The following is a 20561-nucleotide window of genomic DNA, read 5'->3' as shown; positions in this document are numbered from 1 at the left end:
GAGCAAAAGGAGAAAAGCTATCTATCCATCATATTCACAAATGGAATGCCATGTTGTAAGAGCCACAGCAGATATATGGGGAAGGAGATTGTTTTTGAAAGAAAAGTTCTCAACTTTTCTTTCATCTGCTGATCAAAGGCTGTTTGTGTGACCAGTTATTGAAGGTTTTGGGGTCATAAACATTTTGTTAGGAAACCAGGCAAAAGTTGTACATACCTTTCTGACATCATATTTTGCTTGGGAACTTAATTTATATATCAGTGAAGACTTTGCAACTTTTTATAGGCCTAGAAAGTGTCTATGTCTGTGGATTTGAACTAGGCCTATTTCCTATATATTTATATTATATTGTAACATACATATTACTGTTTTATATGTTTATGAATAGAAGCGTAAGTGTGTATTCCTATGCTATGACACCAAATTGTCTTCCTGCATGCACATGCATTTTTAGTCTTATTTCACTGGTGAATCGACATGAATTTGTTGAAATTTGTATTAATAAAGATGTACAAATATGATAAAATATCACTTTGTGCAGAGAGCAAATAACAGGTGTGAATATTCCCTTATGTGTATTTCTTATCAGTTAATATTATTCTTGACATACTGTATCTTCTAGAAACCATCTTATCAAAGGAAACACTCTTAGCTATTGTTGTAATGTGGGATTTTTCTGCTGCTAGACCACTTAAACATTTATGATTGGTAAATTACTTCTGGTAGAACTAGCTAAATTTCTGAAATTTAGCACACAAATCCTTTAAAGTAGAGTTGTGTACTTTAATTCAAATACATTGATTTTTCAGGAATGGCCCAACATTAAAGAAGGCAAACTTCCAAAAACATTCATCGAGAAGTTTACAAAGGAGGTATACTACTGTAAAACATTTCTATTTTTTAAACCTTTTAATCTATTTTTCTTAATTCCATGTTGATTTCTTAATTTTTGTATTAATATCCTCTTCACTTGCAGGCTTCACTAATTAAGAAACTGCTTTCCAAAGAGCCATCTCAAAGACCATCAGCAGCTGATATTTTGGAATTCATAAGATGCTCGCAACATAGACCACACACTTATTAGTGAATTTGTCAAAGCGCAGGTTTTTGTTTCACGTTTCTTTTGCGGTTCCTGATTCCTGAAATCAGTGTGAATAGACAAATTGCGAGACCCATTAAATGTGAAAGATTGGGTCTGCTCCTTATGTCTTGTTGTATTTGGGATCTCCCAAAAAGTCAAAGAATGGGAATGGAAATGGAATGGGAAGATCTAATGGAAGTAGAAAGAGTGCTTTTTGTGAACTTTGCAAGAACTTTTAGTCTCATCCTGTGTGCAAAGACATAATGGCAATCTGATGTATCTGAATGTTTTTTAAGAAGTTTTAATGTGCCATTCCAATACTGTTGTTATACAGTTAAGTTTAATATTGCCTACGAAAGTTAATACCATTCTTCTAACTCTGTGGTGGCAAACCTATGGCCGCGTGCCACAGGTGGCACGCAGAGCCCTCTCTGTGGGCACGTGCGCCGTTGCCCCAGTCCTAGGCCTTCAGCTGGGATTTATAAAACCTTTTCACTTTAGGCCTCCGCCGCCCTGTGCAAAAAAAAAAGGTTCAATCAATCAATTACGACTTCTCGCAGGGGAAAAAATCTCGCAGTTAGAATTTATTGATTGAATTTTTTAGTCCTACCCAGTCTGCCATTACCACTGCAGCCATGCCCACCCAAAGGGCCACACCCATCCAATGGGCCACACTCATCCGGCACCCGACAATACATAAGTGGGTGTTGGGTTGCAGTTTGGCCACTTGGTCTCTAAAAGGTTCGCCATTACTGTTCCAACTCATGGAACTACTCGCATCAAGTGTTAGTTGCTATCTTTTGCTTTGCGAAAGATAGTACTATGTGATTAATTTAATTAAATTTATTAATATTTCTATATCGCCCTTCTCCCGAAGGACTCAGGGCGGTGTACAGGGCAAGAATAAAACACAGAGATTTACAAAAGATAAAAGGTAATTAAATACATGCCCAATTAAAAATACAGTTAATACATACTAAAAAAACCCAATAAAAATAGTAAAAAACCCCACCAATCCCCCCTCAGGCCAGGCCGGCTTGCTCGAACAAGTATGTTTTCAGATTAATCTGCAGTTTTATGACGGAAGTATTCACTTCCTTTCAGATTTTTCTGAATCTTTTCAAATGAATGCTATTGGAGATTCATATAGATACTACTGATTTATAAAGATTATAGATGATATGGTTTGCTTTCTTTTGCAAAAATGTAATGTAAATCCATAAATTAACCTTTTAACTTGCAATGCATAGATAAGCATAAATGTACTATCTTGCATTTGTGTTTTGATACTTTAAACCAGGTATGTCCAACCTGCAGCTGCATGTAGCCCTGGACAGCTAGTCATGTAGCCCCACATAATTAAAAATATAAAAAACAAAGGACATTTGCTATTTATATACCTTAATTATATTTTTATATGCAGCTCAAGACATTTCTTCACTCAGTGTAGTCCCAGGCAAGCCAAGAGATTGGCATCCATGCTCTAAGTCAGGGGTGTCAAACTGCCGGCCTGTGGGCCAGATGCGTCACAAGGAAACCGCACCCACGCCATTGCCAGCAATAGGGAAAAAGCTCAGATACGTTGCGTGATGTCACGAGTTTGACATGTCTGCTCTAAATCATTTAATGTACGAGGACAATTAGAAAATAAACCTCCGTTTCAGCATGTGTAAGAAATAGGTGGGGATAGCGACATCTGTCCTATGACACCGTGCACAGTAAATCAGTAGGCAGTGAGGATTGGAAGGAGAAATTGGTTTCCAATTGACTCGTCTGCTAGATCAATTGAAAATGAACCAGTTTTAAAAATGAAACTGGCTTTAATGATGACAATGCGCTTCACGATGCTGTTACAGGATGGCTTCATTCTCAGGCAGGCAGATTTTTTAGCAAAAGGAATTTCAAACCTTGTAAGATGTTATGACAAGTGCCTCAATTTGAATGATTATGTCAAAAAGTAATGTAATGTAGTTTTTTAATATGTGTAATACAAGTTCTGTATTTGTGAGTATCTGTCATTGATAATCAAATGGAGATTTATTTCCGAATTACCCTCGTATTAACCAAACCAATATAAAACACAACAGCGAGGATATAGTCAAAGGTTGAAAAAATGTCTATAATAATGATAAAATGAAATAGAACTTTAAAAAAGGGGGGCAAACATTAATGGAATCCAGAGATACAACTATCTTAGTTCTTTAATATGTCATCTAGAGCATATATTGCTTTTGCTTCTCATTTCTACAATATAAAGAAATGTTAAAAATGAACAATGTATCTCCTGAATTTACTTCTTCAGTGTTGCTTTCTGTCCAGTATAAATTGTGTAATTTATCCAGTGTCAATTGCAAATTTTTGGAAAAAGAAAAAGCTAGACCAATCTTTCTTAACAACCCCCCAAAAGCTAAGACTCAACCTCCTGAACTCATACAAAAGATTGTTAGAGGATATGTGACAAATTGTGGCTGTAAAAAAAAATAAAATGTTTTTTGAACATTTTGTTTCAAGCTTGTTTTTTTATAGATTATGTTTGCCATGTGTTTTTAAAACTTATGAAAGCAAATGAAATATTAATTTCAATAAAGATAAATTATCTGTTTTATTTTTTAAAGAACTGGGTTGAAGTATGTTAAAACAGTTTTAAAAAGGAAAAACATACAGTATTCTGTCATATAATTATTCCTCATTAACATCTTATAAAGTAAGACTTTTAGGCCTATGCTTGGATAAGATAAGCAAGAAATCAGGCAGAATTTTTTAAAAGGAAAATTTGAAGATTCTTCTACTGATTTACATTAAAGATGATATCCCTTAAGATGGAGGGGGACTCAAACCAAAAGGAAAGGCTAATATGTTGGTCAAAATAAGAAGATCCACAGAAAATTATTCTCAGCTCAAAAACTATCATTAGTGACAATTATTAGTGGATTATTATATGTATATTTTATGATCATGCCAATGAACTGTGAGCTGCAGATATAGTAAAGTTATATATAGTTTTGCTGAACCATGGAAATTTGTATGCAGGGGTTTCCTAAAATCTGGAAATTATTTCAAGGGTTCTCCAAATTAAAAAGTTCGAGAAAGGCTGAGCTAGACTACAATAAATATTTAACAGATGAAATTGAACAATTATTTCTGGTAATCTCCTGAATGTCAGATTTCCATCTCTTTTTACAAAAATAAATCTATTGGTTGGGAAGCTAGCAACTTGGAAGAATTCCAATGTGAATTTGTAGCCATATTAAACTATAGGAACTAGCTAAAGCTTGAATACTTGTTTCGCTGGCTGCTAAAGATCATTATGTTCTAGACAACTTGGGATAAGATTCTTGAAGTATCTCTGGAAAAGACCATTGAAAAAATAAGATAAATGGCAAAACTACAACAAGTAGTAACTGCCAGCCAGGTTATTCCTACTTTAGCTTAACTCTAAGGAACAGTTTGTAGAAACGTTATTCACGTAGATTGCCAGAAGCTTAATGGTAAACCCAAATCAATGATTAACCAATGGTGGTGCATAAACCAAATAAATCACAGCTGAATTTCCATGCATTAACTCAATGTTGCCTAATAACTTTGGTTAAGAAAGCTACGAAACTTAATAAAGAGGGGAAGAAAAGCACAAGGAGAATTTGTACATCTTGAAGCATGGATCATTTCCCATGAGCTCCCTCATGAAATCCCATGTTCAGTTTTATTGTGAACCTAAACAGAATTATCTCTGAACAGCTAAATTCATTATTTAGGGTTTCTTGAAATTTTACTTTGCTGAAATAAAACATGCATTTATCCAATCTGCAGCATCTAGTCAAGCATGTTAGATTTTAAGTTTATTTTTCAGAAGTAAACAGAATTTTAAAAAATAATAAATAACTTGGAAAAATAACAGATTAGTTCCTATTCCAAAGAATTATTTAAATAGAGCAGAAAAGCCATTTTATACCCAAACATAGAGCAATGAGAAACAACCAATTTGCTCAATGAAAAATATAAAGCAACACAGTTCATAGCTATGCTCTTCATTGAAATTAAGAATTTTGCTACTGTTTTGAATTTTGACAGACTTATTCATGATCTGTATATGTGCTCCCAGGGCAATTTGAAGATAGATCTTCTTCATCTGCAAAAGAGTAAAAGAGAAATTTGCAGAATTTATAAGCAAACATGCATACAGTAATAGATTAGAAGTTTGAAATGAAAAATGTATTTTGTTTCAAACTCAAAGCAAATAGCGCATCTGAAATGTTCTGGATTGACTATATTCTGAATTTTATTTCAAGCACTAAATACTCTAAATGGGCAGGTCCAATCTTGTTTCTGCTTTAAGTTGCCAAGTTTTATTCCAACGTCAGAACAGCAAAGCTAGGTTTATTCTGACCTCAGAACAAAACCCTTAGGAGATTGTCGCACTGTGACTGGGTTCTTTTAGAACTGGAGTAATATTTGGGTTTCCAAGAGAGGCATTCAATGTAGAGAAACTGATATGGTGAGTGAAAGCTTTTATGCTTCTCCTTTACAATATACAGCACACTTAGAGTACGAACCCAACTTTTATCCAATCTCTCTCTTTCCTGTTTTGTACTTTGGTGAACGTACCATCTTCTCGTGAGTCTTTGCTTCTCTTCCTCCGGGGGAAACCAATAATTGACATTTTTTCTCCCTCACCTGGGAACCAACCACTGGTCTGCACAATCATGCAGCTTTACTCTCCAATTTTTCTTTCCAGCCACTTCCTTCTACAAGACTCCTTGTAAATTGGAGAGTGAGAAGGAGAGAAAAAAACACCCCAGCAGCAGTCCCCCAGCAATGCCTACATACAAGGCTGGGTTAATGGGAATGCTGTCTACCTGTACCCCACAATGCTGTTGACTAGCAGCAAGATCAGTTAGTTCAAAACATCTGCACCTCTCCCCTTTTGCTGACTTAAACCATCATAAAAGCAGCAAAACTAGGCAATTAAAAGCTTTTTGACAGAAAAGATACATGACTATAGTAAAAATCCTGAAACATCGAAAATTTTCAAGGAAAAACTCTAGAAAACAAGTAATAAAAAGCAATACAATCAAAATTGATTATGCATAATGAATAAACAAATTCCACAGAATTTGAATAATTGTTTGATATTTTAAAAAAATAATTTATGTTTACCTTGGTAGCTTGTTCCGCACCAGATGCAATAGAGATACTCTTCTCTTAAATAAGTTGTTAAATTGATCAACTTTTCTGATTCCTGAAAAAGCACCAATAAATAATTTTTTATTGAAAAGTTTTAAAAATACAGTTTTCCTTTAAAAAACCCCCTTCCCCCTCCCTCCTCCCCTCCCTACCTCCCCCCTTCCCCCCCTCCCCCCTCCCTCCTCCCCCCCACCTCCCCCCAACCCCCCTCCCCCCCCGGACTTCCCAGAGCTAAATACAAGGTATATATATATAAAAAAGCAATCATAAACAACCATATACTAACAACTATAAATTCTAAAATCCATCACTCTCTAACTTATATAGGATCAAACAAAACTTAGCATTATTAAATATATATAGAAGACAAAATAAAAAAAGAAAAAAGAAAACAAAAGAAGACTTATTCAAATGCTAGATAAAACTTCTTGACCCTATACTTATTCTGGATAAACTCAATCCATTTTCTCCATTCCATAATATAATGTTCTTGCGAGTAATCTTTCAAATAGGCCGAAATCTTCGCCATCTCTGCCAAGTCGGAAACCTTTAAAATCCACTCTTGTATAGTCGGCAGTTCCTCTTTCTTCCAATATTGACCTATCAAAAGTCTTGCTGCCGTAACTAAATTCAACATCAACTTAGAGTCCACAACTGTAGCGTCAACAATTATTCCCAACAAAAAAAATTGCGGACAAAACTTTATCCTCCGTTTAAAAATCTTCTGCATATTCCACCAGACTTTTATCCAAAAAGCCTTGACCTTTTTACATGTCCACCATATGTGAAAATATGTTGCCTCTTCATCACCACACCTCCAACATTTAGGCTGATAATTCGGATACATACTTGCAAGCTTTTTAGGATCTAGATGCCATCTATAAAACATTTTGTAAAAGTTCTCTCTTAGACTTTGAGCTTGAGTGAATTTTACGTTCCTCACCCAGATCTTTTCCCACGTGTCCATTGTAATAACTTCCTGAATGTTTTGGGCCCATTTTATCATACAATCCTTAACAAGCTCTGTTTCTGAATCGATCTCTATCAATGCAAGATATATCCGTTTAATATGTGCTGGTCCTTGATTTCTAATTTGCTTTATCAAATTTTCATCAGTCGTTGCAAATCCATTTTTTTGGTCTTCTTTCCACCTGGCCTGTAACTGAATATATTGAAACCAAGTCTGAACAACCTTCTCTTCTCGCAAGAAGCTATATGATTTCAAGCACCAAATATTCCTTTCCAAACTTAAAATTTCCTTGTAAGTAGTCTCATCATGTTTGAAACCAGCATGTATATTTTCTATTGCGTGTTTTGGGATTGCCCACAATGGTATCTTGCTGCTTAACTTATGTCTATACTTCTTCCAAACTCTCAGCAATGCCTGTCTTAAAATATGCATCCTAAACACAGTATCTACCTTCTTATCATACAACAAATATGCATGCCAGCCAAACAACAGATCATGGCCCTCAAGATTTAATAACCTCGATTGTGTCAAATTAATCCAATCACTTATTCCTACTAGTGCAGCAGCTTCATAATATAATTTAAAATTAGGCATTTTAAGGCCACCTCTCTCACGAGTATCCTGCATAATCTTAAGTTTAACTCGTGGCTTTTTCCCTGCCCACACAAATTTATTGATACCACGCTGCCATTCCTCCAAGTTAGAGTCTTTCTTAAGAATCGGTATCATTTGAAATAAGAATAAAAATTTGGGCAGGACATTCATTTTCACTGCTGCAATCCGTCCCAACAAAGACAATTGCAATTTTTCCCAACTCTCCAGTTCTTTTTGAATTTTCCCCCATAACTTTTCATAATTATTTTTATATAGCTTTGTATTAGAGGGTGACAAAATCACCCCCAAATATTTAACCCTTTTAACAATCTCAAATCCAGTTAATCCTTCTAGGAGAGCCTTCTGCGAAACTGTCATATTTCTAGCCAAAATTTTAGTTTTCTGTATATTTACTTTAAATCCAGAAACCTTCCCATATTGTGTTATTATCTCCATCAGGTCCACAACAGAGTTCTCTGGCTGGGTCACTGTAACAACCAGATCATCTGCAAATGCTCTCAATCTGTAATCCTGATCTCCAACTTGTATCCCCTTAATTTTTTCCGAATTCCAAATCTTAACCAATAATATCTCTAATGTTAATATAAATAACAAGGGCGATAGCGGACACCCTTGCCTTGTGCCCTTCTCAATATTACATACTGTTGTCAAACTATTGTTAACTATAATTCGGGCAGTTTGTTTTGGTATAATGCCCTAATCGGTTGTAAAAAATTTTCCCCAAAATCCATTTTGTCTAAAACTTTCAACAAAAATTGCCAGTTCAATTGATCAAAAGCCTTTTCAGCATCTAAAAAGATTAGCGCAGCAGAGATCTGGTTGTGCCTTTCCAAAAACTCTAACACATCAACTATATGTCTCACATTAGTTTTCATTTGTCTTCCACTAATAAACCCCGTTTGGTCCCCATGAATCACCTGTTGCAGAACCCTCATCAGTCTATTAGCCAAAACCTTAGCAAATATCTTATAATCTGTATTTAAAAGCGATATCGGTCTGTAATTTTTAACTAAAGTAGCATCCTGGTCTTCCTTCGGAATCAAAGAGATAAAAGCTGTTCTCCAAGACGGGGGCACCTTTCCCCCCCTCTGGATTGTCTGGAACAGTTCCTTTAACGGTTTTATCATCTCTAATTGTAAGTTTTTATAATAGGCCGCAGTCAAGCCATCAGTGCCTGGTGCTTTATCCACCTTCAGTTCCTTAATAGCTGTAAAAATTTCTTCTTCTGTAATCAGTTGGTTAATCCCCTCTTTTTGTACTTGCGTAAGAACCGGGATGCTAGCCTTCTCCAAATACGTATCAATATCTTTTGCATTAATGTCCTCTTTAGTATATAATTTCGAATAAAAATCCACAAAGGCATCCTTAATAAGATTCTGTTGATACACAACCCTTCCTTTATACTCAATCTTATCTATATTAGATGCCCTTTGTTTTTTCCTCAGTCTATAAGCCAACCATCTGCTTGGCTTATTAGCATTGCAAAAAGTATTATGCCTAGCAAACCGCAGATTGGTCGCCACTTGATCAGCCATTAATTTATCAAATTGTCCTCGTAACAGTCTAATAGCCTCCTTGATCTTCACCTCCTCTGGGTTCAAAATCAAAGCCTTTTCTTTTTCCTTTATTTCATTCTCCAGTTCTTTCCTTCTAGTTTCCACTGCACGTCTATGTCTATTATTCATATATATCAACACCCCTCTCATATAGGCCTTGCTAGCATCCCAAACCATATCCATAGAGGTACCCTTATTCATATTCATCTCAAAAAAATCCTTCATCCGCTGTTTGCATTCTTCCACATTTCTCTGATTTCTAAACAAATTCTCATTTACGCGCCATGAGCGTCTATCTCCTCTTTCCTTATCAATCTCCAACCACACTGGACTGTGATCAGAGATAATTCTTGCGCAGATTTTCACCTTTTTAGTTCTCAAAAGAAGATCATTAGTCAACAAAATAAAATCAATCCTCGAAAAAGATTGGTGTCTATCAGAATAAAATGTATAATCCTTCTCCCGCAAATGTCTCTCACGCCAAATATCTCGCAATTCCAGGTCATCCTTCATTTCAAAAAAAGATTTAGGCAGTCTAGCGTGACTTGGAATGCGTTTAAAGGCTCCAGCCTTATCCAACTGTACATCCATAACTCCATTCCAGTCCCCCATAAAAATAAAGGATTTATAATCCAACTGGGTAAGCTTTGTATGAAGTAAACTAAAAAAGTCAGCTTGTTGTTGATTTGGAGCATATAATCCAACTAGAAGCGTCTTTTTACCTTCAAACAACAGCTCGATCATAACATATCTTCCATGCTTATCTGCTTCAATTAGGTCCGCTGTTAAGGCACTTTTAACATAAACAACCACTCCATTTTTCTTATTCTCTGCAGAAGCAACAAATTGCGTACCCAGCCTCGAGTTCAATAAATACTTTTGATCCAAAACTCTAATATGCGTTTCTTGCAGGCATAAAACATCTATCTTAAATTGTTTTAAATATTGAAAAACTTTCTTCCTCTTCTGCGGTGAGTTTAGTCCATTAACATTCCAGGTTAAAAATTTAGTTGCCATGTATATCCCCGAAAAGCTCTTGGACCACAGCTTTGATAGGACTGGTTACTTTAGGCCGTGCTCCTCCCACAGCTTGGCTATGAATGCGTTGTGAAGAATCTGAAGACTTTTGCTGATCTTGTTCTTTTATTTTCTTTGCTCGTTTTAAAGCAGCACGCGTCACTCTTTGCTCTCTAGGATCATCCAAAGAGATTGTAGCTTGATCTCCTCCAGCACCATTTTCCTCTGTTTCCTCCTCTTGTTGTTCTTCTTCTCCAGATCCCTTTCCAGCTTCCAGGAGCGTTAATGGGGTTGCTTTTAAGACATTATTATAGAAATCACGTGCTTGTTTCACAGTAATCAGCCTATACCTTTTACCTTCATACATCACCATCAGCCCCTCTGGAATCTCCCATCTGAACCTTATATCTCTTTGCTTGAGCTCTTGCACAAGAAATGTATAGTCCTTTCTTCCCCTTAAAATCCTTGGAGGAATTTCTTTTAAAACCAAGACTTCTTGTTCAGCAATCACAACCTTAGCATCATAGGCAGCTTGTATAACTTGATCTCTAATTTCTCTTTTTGCAAAATAAACCACCACATCTCTAGGCAACTTTCTCTGTCTGGCAATCCATGAATTCACCCGAAACACTTTATCCATAGCTGCTCTTATTTCAGATGCTGGCTGGTTCAATACCCCTTCGAGAGCCTCAGAGATCAGCTGCTTTAAATCTTCTTTAACATTCTCTTTTAAGCCTCTAATTCTGACAGCAAACTGCATCTGGTAATATTGGGCATGGCTTAACTCCCTTTCCAATTTGCCTCTTTCAATTTCATTCTCCCGTGCTTTTACTTCTAGTATAGCATTCCTTTGAGCCAAATCATCCACTTTTTCATCTAAATCTTCCACACATTCCGCCACTTTATGCACTGAAGTCAAAATGTCTACCTTCATCACGCTGTACTTCTGTTCCATCCTCTCTTCCATTCTTTCCTCAAATTTCTCCAATTTCTCCTCCATTTGTGCAAATTTATCAGCAATTGATTGATTAATTGATTCCAAAAGTACCTGGGCATGTTTATCCAAGGCATCTCGCAAATCCCTCGATGTCAGCACTTCAGGAGGGTGCAATGCCTGTAGTGATGATTGTTGCACCGGCGAGGATCCTCCACTCCGAAGAGTTTTAGAGGGAGGTTTAGCCGCCATCTTTTAATCCTCAATTATGACGCACTTTCAATTAAAGTTTAAAAAGTCCAACAAGTTAGAGAGTACAGTAAAATAGTCCTCTTCACCTTTTCCTCTTGTACCGCTCTGCCTGCTCCTTTAAATCATAGTCCTTTCTTCAGGCAGGGATGGTTCGCAGACGCCTGGCTCTGCTCCAGGAAGTTCGGAGCAGAGACGACGGCCAGCTGGGAGCAACCCAGGCTTCGGGGGAGTTCGATCCTTCAGCCGCCCAAGCTCGAAGCTCAGGCGGCCTCGGAGAACTCTACCCCTACCTGGGGCCTCACCCCCTCCTCTTCTCCCGAGGAGGGGGCTTCAATTTCGCCCGAACAGCTGATCGGCGCTGTTTCGGGCGAAAAAACAAACAGCTGAGCCGCGGGCAGCCAGGGGAGGCTGTCTTCGGCGCCGCGCCGCCAGCGGAAGTCCAATAAATAATTTTTAAAATCCATTAAATAGATCAATCTGAGAAAGACACATGTAATCATTGATTTGGCAATGAAAAGAATTAAATAAATTAGAATGTTTAGCTTCTGCCTTCTTTTGCTGCTCCTATTAAATGATTGTATTAGGATTCTTAAAAGTCTTTTATTACTTCCAATTTATTATTTCTTCTTAATATTAGAATAAAACCTGTGATGGCTTTTATGAATCTTATTTATTGGCAGATAAAACCACGCATGAAAGAATCGACCAATGAGGCCACTAAAAGTCCACAGATTTGATGGCACTTAATCAAACCATACATCATATATAATTGATCATATACCAACAAGTTATTTTTGACTCCTAGTGACACCATAATTTTTTTCCATGATGAACTAGCCCAAAATTGATCTTTCAGTTCTCCTAACGTGCCCCCATCACCCCACTATTTCTTTAAAGTCCAACTTTCTTTTCTATGTCATAGAAATACCAGAGCTTACACTATTGTGACTCAGGAAGCAGAGGACTACCAGCAACAAAATGGGACACAGTGGCAATGAGTGCACTGCTGGAAGATCTGAAGGACCAGGTTTGGGACAGACCATTATGAAGAAAATGCATCTATGTGGTCTCTAAGAACAGAAACTGATTTCATGGCACATCATAGATCAATCAATCAATGTATATTGTGCTGATGCACACATACATGGATGCATCCAAGCTAAACCAAACTGAATCAAGAGTGATAAGAATGCATGCATTTTGTTCAACATTTATATTTACAGCAGTAAATATCACCTAGTTTGGTGATCACTATAGAGCATCATAATATAAAGAATTACCAACCAGTCTACCAAAGACAACTGCTAAGATAATATCTGAACGTGTACTTACATTGAGTTCATCTTCTTTCTCATCTACTTCCTCTTCTTCCTCTTGGTTTTCTTCGGTCTTTGGGTTTAACCAGTACCAAATCTCTTTGGGGACTTCAAGGCCCTTAAATAAAAACATGGCAATAACTCATACTCCACACTATTAGATTTTTTAGGACTGCTGTAATCTTTGCCCATATGGGGGAAAAATCATATTAAACACAAGAGAAATTTTAGAAGACACTGCATATTAATAAAGCTCTTGATTTCTTAGACATCATGGCCTATTTTATATTATCAACCAGATTATCCTTTTGAAATGGATTTTTCGGTGATGAGGTGAGTTCTGCTTTCATAATATCACTGTGGCAGGTCTGCTTAGCCCTGCAGTGTTTAAGCTGTAGGGCAAACATGTCAAACTTGTGGTGTCACATGATGTCATACAACGTATTGGGACAGTTTTGCCATTGCCGGCAATGGGATGGGCATGGCTTCCGGATGACGCGTCCAGCCCGTGGGCTGGGAGTTTGACACCCCTGCTGCAGGGGATACAGTTCCATCCACAATGCTTTTTCGCACATATATGAAACTTCTTGGGTAAAGTAAAGAGATCTGGGGCGAACCTAACCAATGAGGCCTACTTTACATCTTCATATCTCAATTTCAAATTTAGATTACTGTTTTTATTTTATTTTATTTTTTTTATTGAAAAGTTTTAACATACAATTTTCCTTTAAGAATCCCCCCTCCCCCTCCCTCCTCCCTCCCCCCTACCTCTCCCCCCTCCCCCCTCGACTTCCCAGAGCTAAATACAAGGTATATATAAAAAAACAATCATAAACAACCATATACTAACAACCATAAACTCTAGAATCCATCACTCTCTAGCTTATGTAAGATAAGACAAACCTTAGTAATATTAAATATATATAAAGAAACTAAAGTAGAAAAAGAAAAAAAGAAAGACTTATTCAAATGCTACATGAAACTTCTTGACCCTATACTTGTTCTGGATAAACTCAATCCATTTTCTCCATTCCATAATATAACGTTCTTGCGAGTGATCTTTCAAATAGGCCGAAATCTTCGCCATCTCTGCCAGGTCGGAGACCTTTAAAGTCCACTCTTCTATGGTCGGCAGTTCCTCTTTCTTCCAATACTGACCTATCAAAAGTCTTGCTGCCGTAATTAAATTTAACATCAACTTAGTGTCCACAACTGTAGCATCCGTAATTATTCCCAACAAAAAGAGTTGCGGACAAAACTTTATCCTTTGCTTAAAAATCTTCTGCATATTCCACCAAATTTTTATCCAAAAAACCTTGATCTTTTTACAAGTCCACCATACATGAAAATATGTTGCATCTTCATCTCCACATCTCCAGCATTTTGGCTGATAATTCGGATACATACTTGCAAGCTTTTTAGGATCTAAATGCCATCTATAAAACATTTTGTAAAAATTCTCTCTTAGATTTTGAGCTTGTGTAAATTTTACGTTCCTCACCCAAATCCTTTCCCACGTATCCATTGTAATAACTTCTTGGATATTTTGGGCCCATTTAATCATACAATCTTTAACAAGCTCTGTTTCTGAGTCAATTTCTATCAATGCAAGATATATCCGTTTGATATGTGCTGGACCCTGATTTCTAATTTGCTTTATCAAATTTTCATCAGTCATTGTAAAACCAATTTTCTGGTCTTCTTTCCACCTGGCCCGTAGCTGAATATATTGAAACCAAGTTTGAACAACCTTCTCTTCTCGCAAGAGGCTATATGATTTCAAACACCAGACATTTCTTTCCAAGCTCAAAATCTCCTTGTACGTAGTCACATCCTGTTTGAAACCAGCATGTATATTTTCTATTGCGTGTTTTGGAATTGCCCACAGTGGTATCTTGCAATCTAGCTTATGTCTATACTTCTTCCAAACTCTCAACAATGCCTGTCTTAGAATATGCACTCTAAACACATTGTCTGCCTTCTTGTCATACAACAAATATGCATGCCAGCCAAACAACAAATCGTGGCCCTCAAGATTTAATAATCTCTCTTGTGTCAAATTAATCCAATCACTTATTCCTACTAATGCAGCAGCTTCATAATATAGTTTAAGATTGGGCATTTTAAGACCACCTCTCTCACGAGTATCCTGCATAATCTTAAGTTTAACTCGTGGCCTTTTCCCTGCCCAAACAAATTTATTGATACCTCGCTGCCATTCCTCCAAATTAGAATCTTTCTTAAGAATCGGTATCATTTGAAATAAAAATAAAAATTTAGGCAGGACATTCATTTTCACTGCTGCGATCCGTCCCAACAAAGACAATTGCAATTTTTCCCAACTCTCCAATTCTTTTTGAATTTCCCCCCATAGTTTTTCATAATTATTTTTATATAACTTTGTATTAGAGGGCGACAAAAGCACCCCCAAATATTTAACCCTTTTAACAATCTCAAATCCAGTTAATCCTTCTAAGAGAGCCTTTTGCGAAACTGTCATATTTTTGGCCAGAATTTTGGTTTTCTGTATATTAACTTTAAATCCAGAAACCTTCCCGTATTGTGTTATTATCTCCATCAGGTCCACAACAGAGTTCTCTGGCTGGGTCACTGTAACAACCAGATCATCTGCGAATGCTCTCAATCTATAATCCTGATCTCTAATTTGTATACCCTTAATTTTTTCCGAATTCCGTATTTTAACCAATAATATCTCTAATGTTAACACAAATAACAAGGGCGATAACGGACACCCTTGCCTTTTGCCCTTCTCAATATTACATGCTTCTGTCAGACTATTATTAACTATAATTCGGGCAGTTTGTTTTTGATATAATGCCCTAATTTCAAATTTAGATTACTATATAGGTACTCCTCGGCTTACAACCACTCATTTAGTAATTATTCAAAGTTTGGCATTGAAGAAAATGACTTATGAACAGTCCTCATACTTAGAACTGTTGCAGTGTCTCCGTGGTCATGTGATTAAAATTCAAGTGCTTGGAAACCAGCAGGCATTTACAAGGGTTGCAGTGTCCTGGAGTCATGTGATTGTCACTTGTGACCTTCCCAGCTGGCTTCTAACAAGCCACGTCAATTGGGGAATTTGGATTTGCTTAATGACTGTGTGATTCACTTAATGGCCATGGCAAAAGAGTCATAAAATCAGGTGTACCTCAATGACCACCTTGCTAGTTACAAAAGTTCTAATCCCAATTCAGATTGTAAGTTGAGGACTATCTAAAATGCCAACGAAGGCTGTTCTACAAGCTTCTGTTGCTGCAAGTTGCCACTTCTCCATAAGTAACGTGTAAGGCTGTTACGTTCAATCTCTACAATCTATAATAGTTGCCTTTTACTACTTATACTTCAAAGAGCTTATTGACACCCAAATATTTGCTGGAAAATCTTTTCATGTATGCACTAGCCAGGCCTATAAATCTTGCCTGCAGAGCCACTGATACCTCCAGTATAGTGACTGATTTCAGCCTGAGCATTTAGGTTATGAGGTCTTTGCTATGGAACTCCCTAATATTTGCTCTTGAAACTTAATATTAAGAAAATCGTCCCTCTCAATTCCTGGCAAATAGATGGAGAAGAAATGGAGATAGGGACAGATTTTATTTTCCTGGGCTCCAAGATCACCGCAGATGGGGACTGCAGCCAAGAAATTAAAAGACGCTTGCTCCTGGGGAGGAAAGCCATGGCAAATCTAGACAGCACACTAAAAAGCAGACATCACTCTGCCAACAAAAGTGCATATAGTCAAGGCTATGGTCTTCCCAGTTGCAATGTCTGCCAGTGAAAGTTGGACCATAAGGCTGAGCGCCAAAGAATTGAGGCCTTTGAACTCTGGTGCTGGAGAAGACTCCTGCGAGTCCCTTGGACTGCAAGGCGATCAAACTAGTCAGTCCTAGAGGAGATCAACCCTGACTGCTCTTTAGAAGGCCAGATCCTGAAGTTGAAACTCAAATACTTTGGCCACCTAATGAGAAGGAAGGAGTCACTGGAGAAGAGCCTAATGCTGGGAAAGATTGAGGGCAAGAGAAGAAGGGGACGGCAGAGAATGAGATGGCTGGATGGAGTCACTGAAACAGTAGGTGTGAGCTTAAATGGACTCCAGAAGTTGGTAGAGGACAGGAAGGCCTGGAGGAATGCTGTCCATGGGGTCGCGATGGGTTGGACATGACTTCGCAGCTAACAACAACATTTGCTCTTCATCTGGATGTTGCAGTGACAGACTGTTGTACAGTATTGTTTCTAATATTTTTGTATTCTCAATCTATAAACTGCTTCATTATTTTTATAGAAATTGTTCAATTAAAAGTAACAAACAGTAGAAATAAAAATGTAACACAACATTGATCGTAGATTTGATATTTTAAACATATTACATTGCAATAGTAAAAAGAAATAAAAATGTTGACCTTGTCAATAGCAGTCTTGTGAATAGCTCCCTGCTTGCTGACCTATGATTCCAGGCTAACATTTATAAATCTAATTTTTTTTTTTAAAAAAAAACTCATTAATGTACCAAATACATTGATACATATTTGCAACAGGACTGTTCTAAAATGTTTCCATTGTTTGCTGAATTGTGCACTACTGTTAGGAAGGTTAAAGCAGAGGTGTCAAAGCCTCTACATGCCCAAATCAAAAATAAAATTTTTATTTAAACTTACTTTCTGTGTATCTAATTGTTGGCAGGCTTTCTGGCTTTTTTCAAGGTCCCGTTGTACTTGCAGTTGCTCCTGCTTAGTCTTCAATCTCATTCTTCATAAGACAAAAGCCATAATGAGTAAATTTAATAGAAGACCGTTTTTTGATAAGGACATTTTCTGTTCTGGGTATTAATAAACTCAATAAGTGAGCTAAAACAGAACAGCTTCATCCCCAATATCTGAGGGATGAATACAAGATCCTCGAGGAATAGCTGGACGTCCCAGCATCATTCCACAATGATAATTTTGGGCGGAGCTGCTGAGTGCTGAATTAGATTCTACATTAATTTTGTAGAATTTGACAAGAGATTTTATCTCTTTAGCTTTACCTTGTGGTGTCAGGATTTATACCTAGGTCCTTCAACACACAAAATATATGCTGTCCAGGTTAAATACAGCTCTTGACTCAGTATACAATGGCATTAGCGGTTAAGACAAAATGTCAGAGGAATAAAATAAATGGAAAGCACTACTTGAAGAGGTCAGTTGTCTGCTTTTCCACTTGTTTTTTCATATTCATTTTTTTCCTGTAGTTTTCCAGGTTTTCTTCAGCTTTTCGTTTTTTTAATTCTTCATGTCCAAGCCCGCTTCTTCCTGTCCCAAATACAAGGCAGTTGTTTGACTGATTGAGCAACACCATATTTGAAAGGGGAAAAAAGGGTCAGTTATTTCACAAACCTGTAGTAATATTCAGAGGAATGGGCTCAACTATCCCCTTTCCTGCAGAAGAAAGAAATGTATTTGCTGTTAGTAAAATAACATATGATCCCCTTGCTTCATTGTGCTTGCTATCTTTTATTTCCATATTTTAAATTTTTAATTTTATTGTAACATCTTTATTTGATTGCCGTGAGCTGTGCAGAGTCTTTGAGAACTGGGTGGTATACAATTTTTAAATATTATTAATAGTAATAGTATTTACTGTATTCCCTTCTATATACTTTTATTTCTTATATTTATACCTCCTTTTACCTTTCATGAACTCAACAGTCTATACAATTTTCCCCCACATTAAATAAACCTGTTAAACAGGTTTGACTGTAAAATCATATTGGATCTCTGGTCTTAAGGAACTCAGAAAGACACCCCACTCTTCTGTAATCTTCCGAAGTCAAGATTCACTCTGTGAATTCTATTTTTTCTCTCCAATGGATCAAAAGACAATGGCAGAGATTAGAAGGTTGGCTTAGGGTTGGCAAGAACCAAACTCAAATCCCAACTCAGACACAAAGTGCATCAAGTAACTTCTGGATTAGTCTAATTTATTTCATAAAGTTGTTGAGAAAGTAAAATTGGGAGCAAAACAAGAGAACAAATTTGTTATGTTGAGGAAATGCAGAATATAAATGTAATAAGTAAATTGCTAGATGTCTTTGGCTCCCTTTTCCATTATTCTGCCAGCTGCAGATTTTGTACCAGCATAACTATTTATGGGGTAGTAAAACCTGATTCTTTAACACAGTCACACTTTAAAAACTGGATGTAGAAAAACTCACCACTTTTGCCAAGAGGTTGGCCACTTCTGTACCCCATCTTCTGGAGCATAGCAAAGCCTTTATTTTCATTCCCCAAAGCAACATTTAAAACCATTTCACGTTGCTCTTTTTCTTGTTCTTTGATGCTTTTTTGCCTGCTTTTCTGGTTAGCCTCTTTTAGTTTTTCCTCTTTTTTAAAAGTTTCCTTTACACGTCTCAAAATCGGCATTCCTGGCCTGATGTCCTGGCTGAACAAAACAATTTTTTTTGTTAATGCTCATACCAATGGCTTAGAAACTAACATGAATACAAAAGAAAAGGACATTGTATACTCTTATAGCTGCAAAAAGCATAATTCTACAAAGATGAAAGGACATGTCTTTGTTCTCAATTTTATAATAATCTGAGTTTAATTCTTTTCATAATTAGATAAGAGTTCTATTGTTAGGAGTTTCAATTGAAATATTCTAAATTTGTTATCCTTATATTTATCTATAATTTTAATATTTTGTTTTTGCCTCAATGTAAAAAATACTATACATTAAAATACTTTAAGAATTATTCACTATACATACTGAATAATAAATTATATTAATAGTGATTAATAGTCTTACTGATTTTTACTTCTTTTTCTTTCTGAAAACAATACAATAAACATGCCATAGAAAATTATTATTTATTCACCTGTATTTCTAATCTAATTCTGTAAATTATCTTCCTTGAAGTTTTGTTCTATATGGGCAGAATTTTAAAGCAAAATGTGCATTTGAAAAATTGTACCCAAGTTTTTAATTGGGTATTGGATATTTGAAATTTCATAAAGCCGGTTAAAGTTCAGCATTAAGCAAAGGCAAGCATGATATACTTAGAAAAACATCCACTTACTTAGTATTAATAAAGGAATCAGACATATAATCCTCTTCTGCATCTTCCATGATTCATATCAATCTTCCACCTTCCACCTTGCTACCTATAAATACAGTTCATGATTATTTTAAAATGCATCAAAATCACTTTTCTTTCCAGAGGAAAATTCCATACTTATTAGATGCAACGCCACAAACCCAGATTTTGATCTTTGCGCATCACTGTTCCACAAGACCCTGATTACTTAGCTAGCCAGAGCATCAGCATCAGCACAAGCAGGGCAATGATAGGATGTTGGTCTTTGCCCTGTAAATTAAATTCCAGACTCAGCTCACACCCATTCGTGGAAACTCACCGGGTGAGGTTAGTTTGCTTAATTCAACCTACCTATCTAGACTGCCATTGTATAACTGACTGATCCAACCGTCACGCAACCCGCGGCAGCAATGCTCAATTTTTTCTCCTCTCGATTGCTGCTCCTTACCAATAACAAAAATACAGCCCACCGGACTCCCCGCTCCCCCAATTCCTAAGCCGCGCCTGCGCCTGCGCGCCTCGGTGGCCTCACTTCCTGAG

The 20561-nt window shown here is 36.8% G+C and overlaps 2 protein-coding genes across 5 annotated transcripts in view; one reads left to right on the top strand and one right to left on the bottom strand.

Moving 5' to 3' along the window:
* LOC310648301 (interferon-induced, double-stranded RNA-activated protein kinase-like) overlaps window positions 1-3578 on the top strand; it is a 56110-nt gene extending 52532 nt beyond the window's left edge. The window contains exons 24-25 of the mRNA XM_083376066.1: window positions 810-872; window positions 977-3578. Of these exons, the coding sequence (XP_083232192.1) occupies window positions 810-872; window positions 977-1084 (171 nt within the window). The 3' untranslated portion in view covers window positions 1085-3578. The remainder of the gene's footprint in view (window positions 1-809; window positions 873-976) is intronic.
* An 86-nt stretch (window positions 3579-3664) lies between these two features.
* GPATCH11 (G-patch domain containing 11) lies at window positions 3665-20555 on the bottom strand. Of its 4 annotated transcripts, XM_083349421.1 has the most exons (10): window positions 20373-20529; window positions 20183-20291; window positions 20004-20088; window positions 19140-19366; window positions 18322-18363; window positions 18117-18237; window positions 17605-17695; window positions 12939-13040; window positions 6236-6317; window positions 3665-5207 (listed from the first exon to the last, which is right to left on the bottom strand). In XM_083349421.1, the coding sequence occupies exons 3-10, from the start codon at window positions 20051-20053 to the stop codon at window positions 5152-5154; spliced, it is 771 nt and encodes a 256-aa protein (XP_083205547.1). In that variant the 5' UTR covers window positions 20054-20088; window positions 20183-20291; window positions 20373-20529; the 3' UTR covers window positions 3665-5151. The 4 variants fall into 4 exon arrangements, with proteins under 4 accessions (XP_083205547.1, XP_083205546.1, XP_083205545.1 ...); XM_083349420.1 differs by lacking the exon at window positions 20183-20291 and having other exon boundaries at window positions 20470-20555; XM_083349419.1 differs by lacking the exon at window positions 20183-20291 and having other exon boundaries at window positions 20341-20547.
* Between the last annotated feature and the right edge of the window lie 6 nt (window positions 20556-20561).

This window comes from Vipera ursinii (genome assembly GCF_947247035.1).
Source record: "Vipera ursinii genome assembly, chromosome: 1".
Classification (NCBI taxonomy): Eukaryota; Metazoa; Chordata; class Lepidosauria; order Squamata; family Viperidae; genus Vipera; species Vipera ursinii.
The sequence above is the reverse complement of the archived record's forward strand: the minus strand, read 5'-3'. Positions and strand labels throughout refer to the sequence as shown.

What these genes read in the sequence shown, in the direction of transcription:
- GPATCH11 (XM_083349420.1), bottom strand. Translation starts at nt 20,053, where the DNA reads ATGGAAGATGCAGAAGAGGATTATATGTCTGATTCCTTTATTAATACT. An exon ending in CAGACAACTGACCTCTTCAA is followed by an intron (nt 17,696 to 18,116) that starts GTAGTGCTTTCC and finishes TGTCTTATGAAG; the next exon opens with AATGAGATTGAAGACTAAGC. An exon ending in AGAAAGAAGATGAACTCAAT is followed by an intron (nt 6,318 to 12,938) that starts GTAAGTACACGT and finishes GTGCTTTTTCAG; the next exon opens with GAATCAGAAAAGTTGATCAA.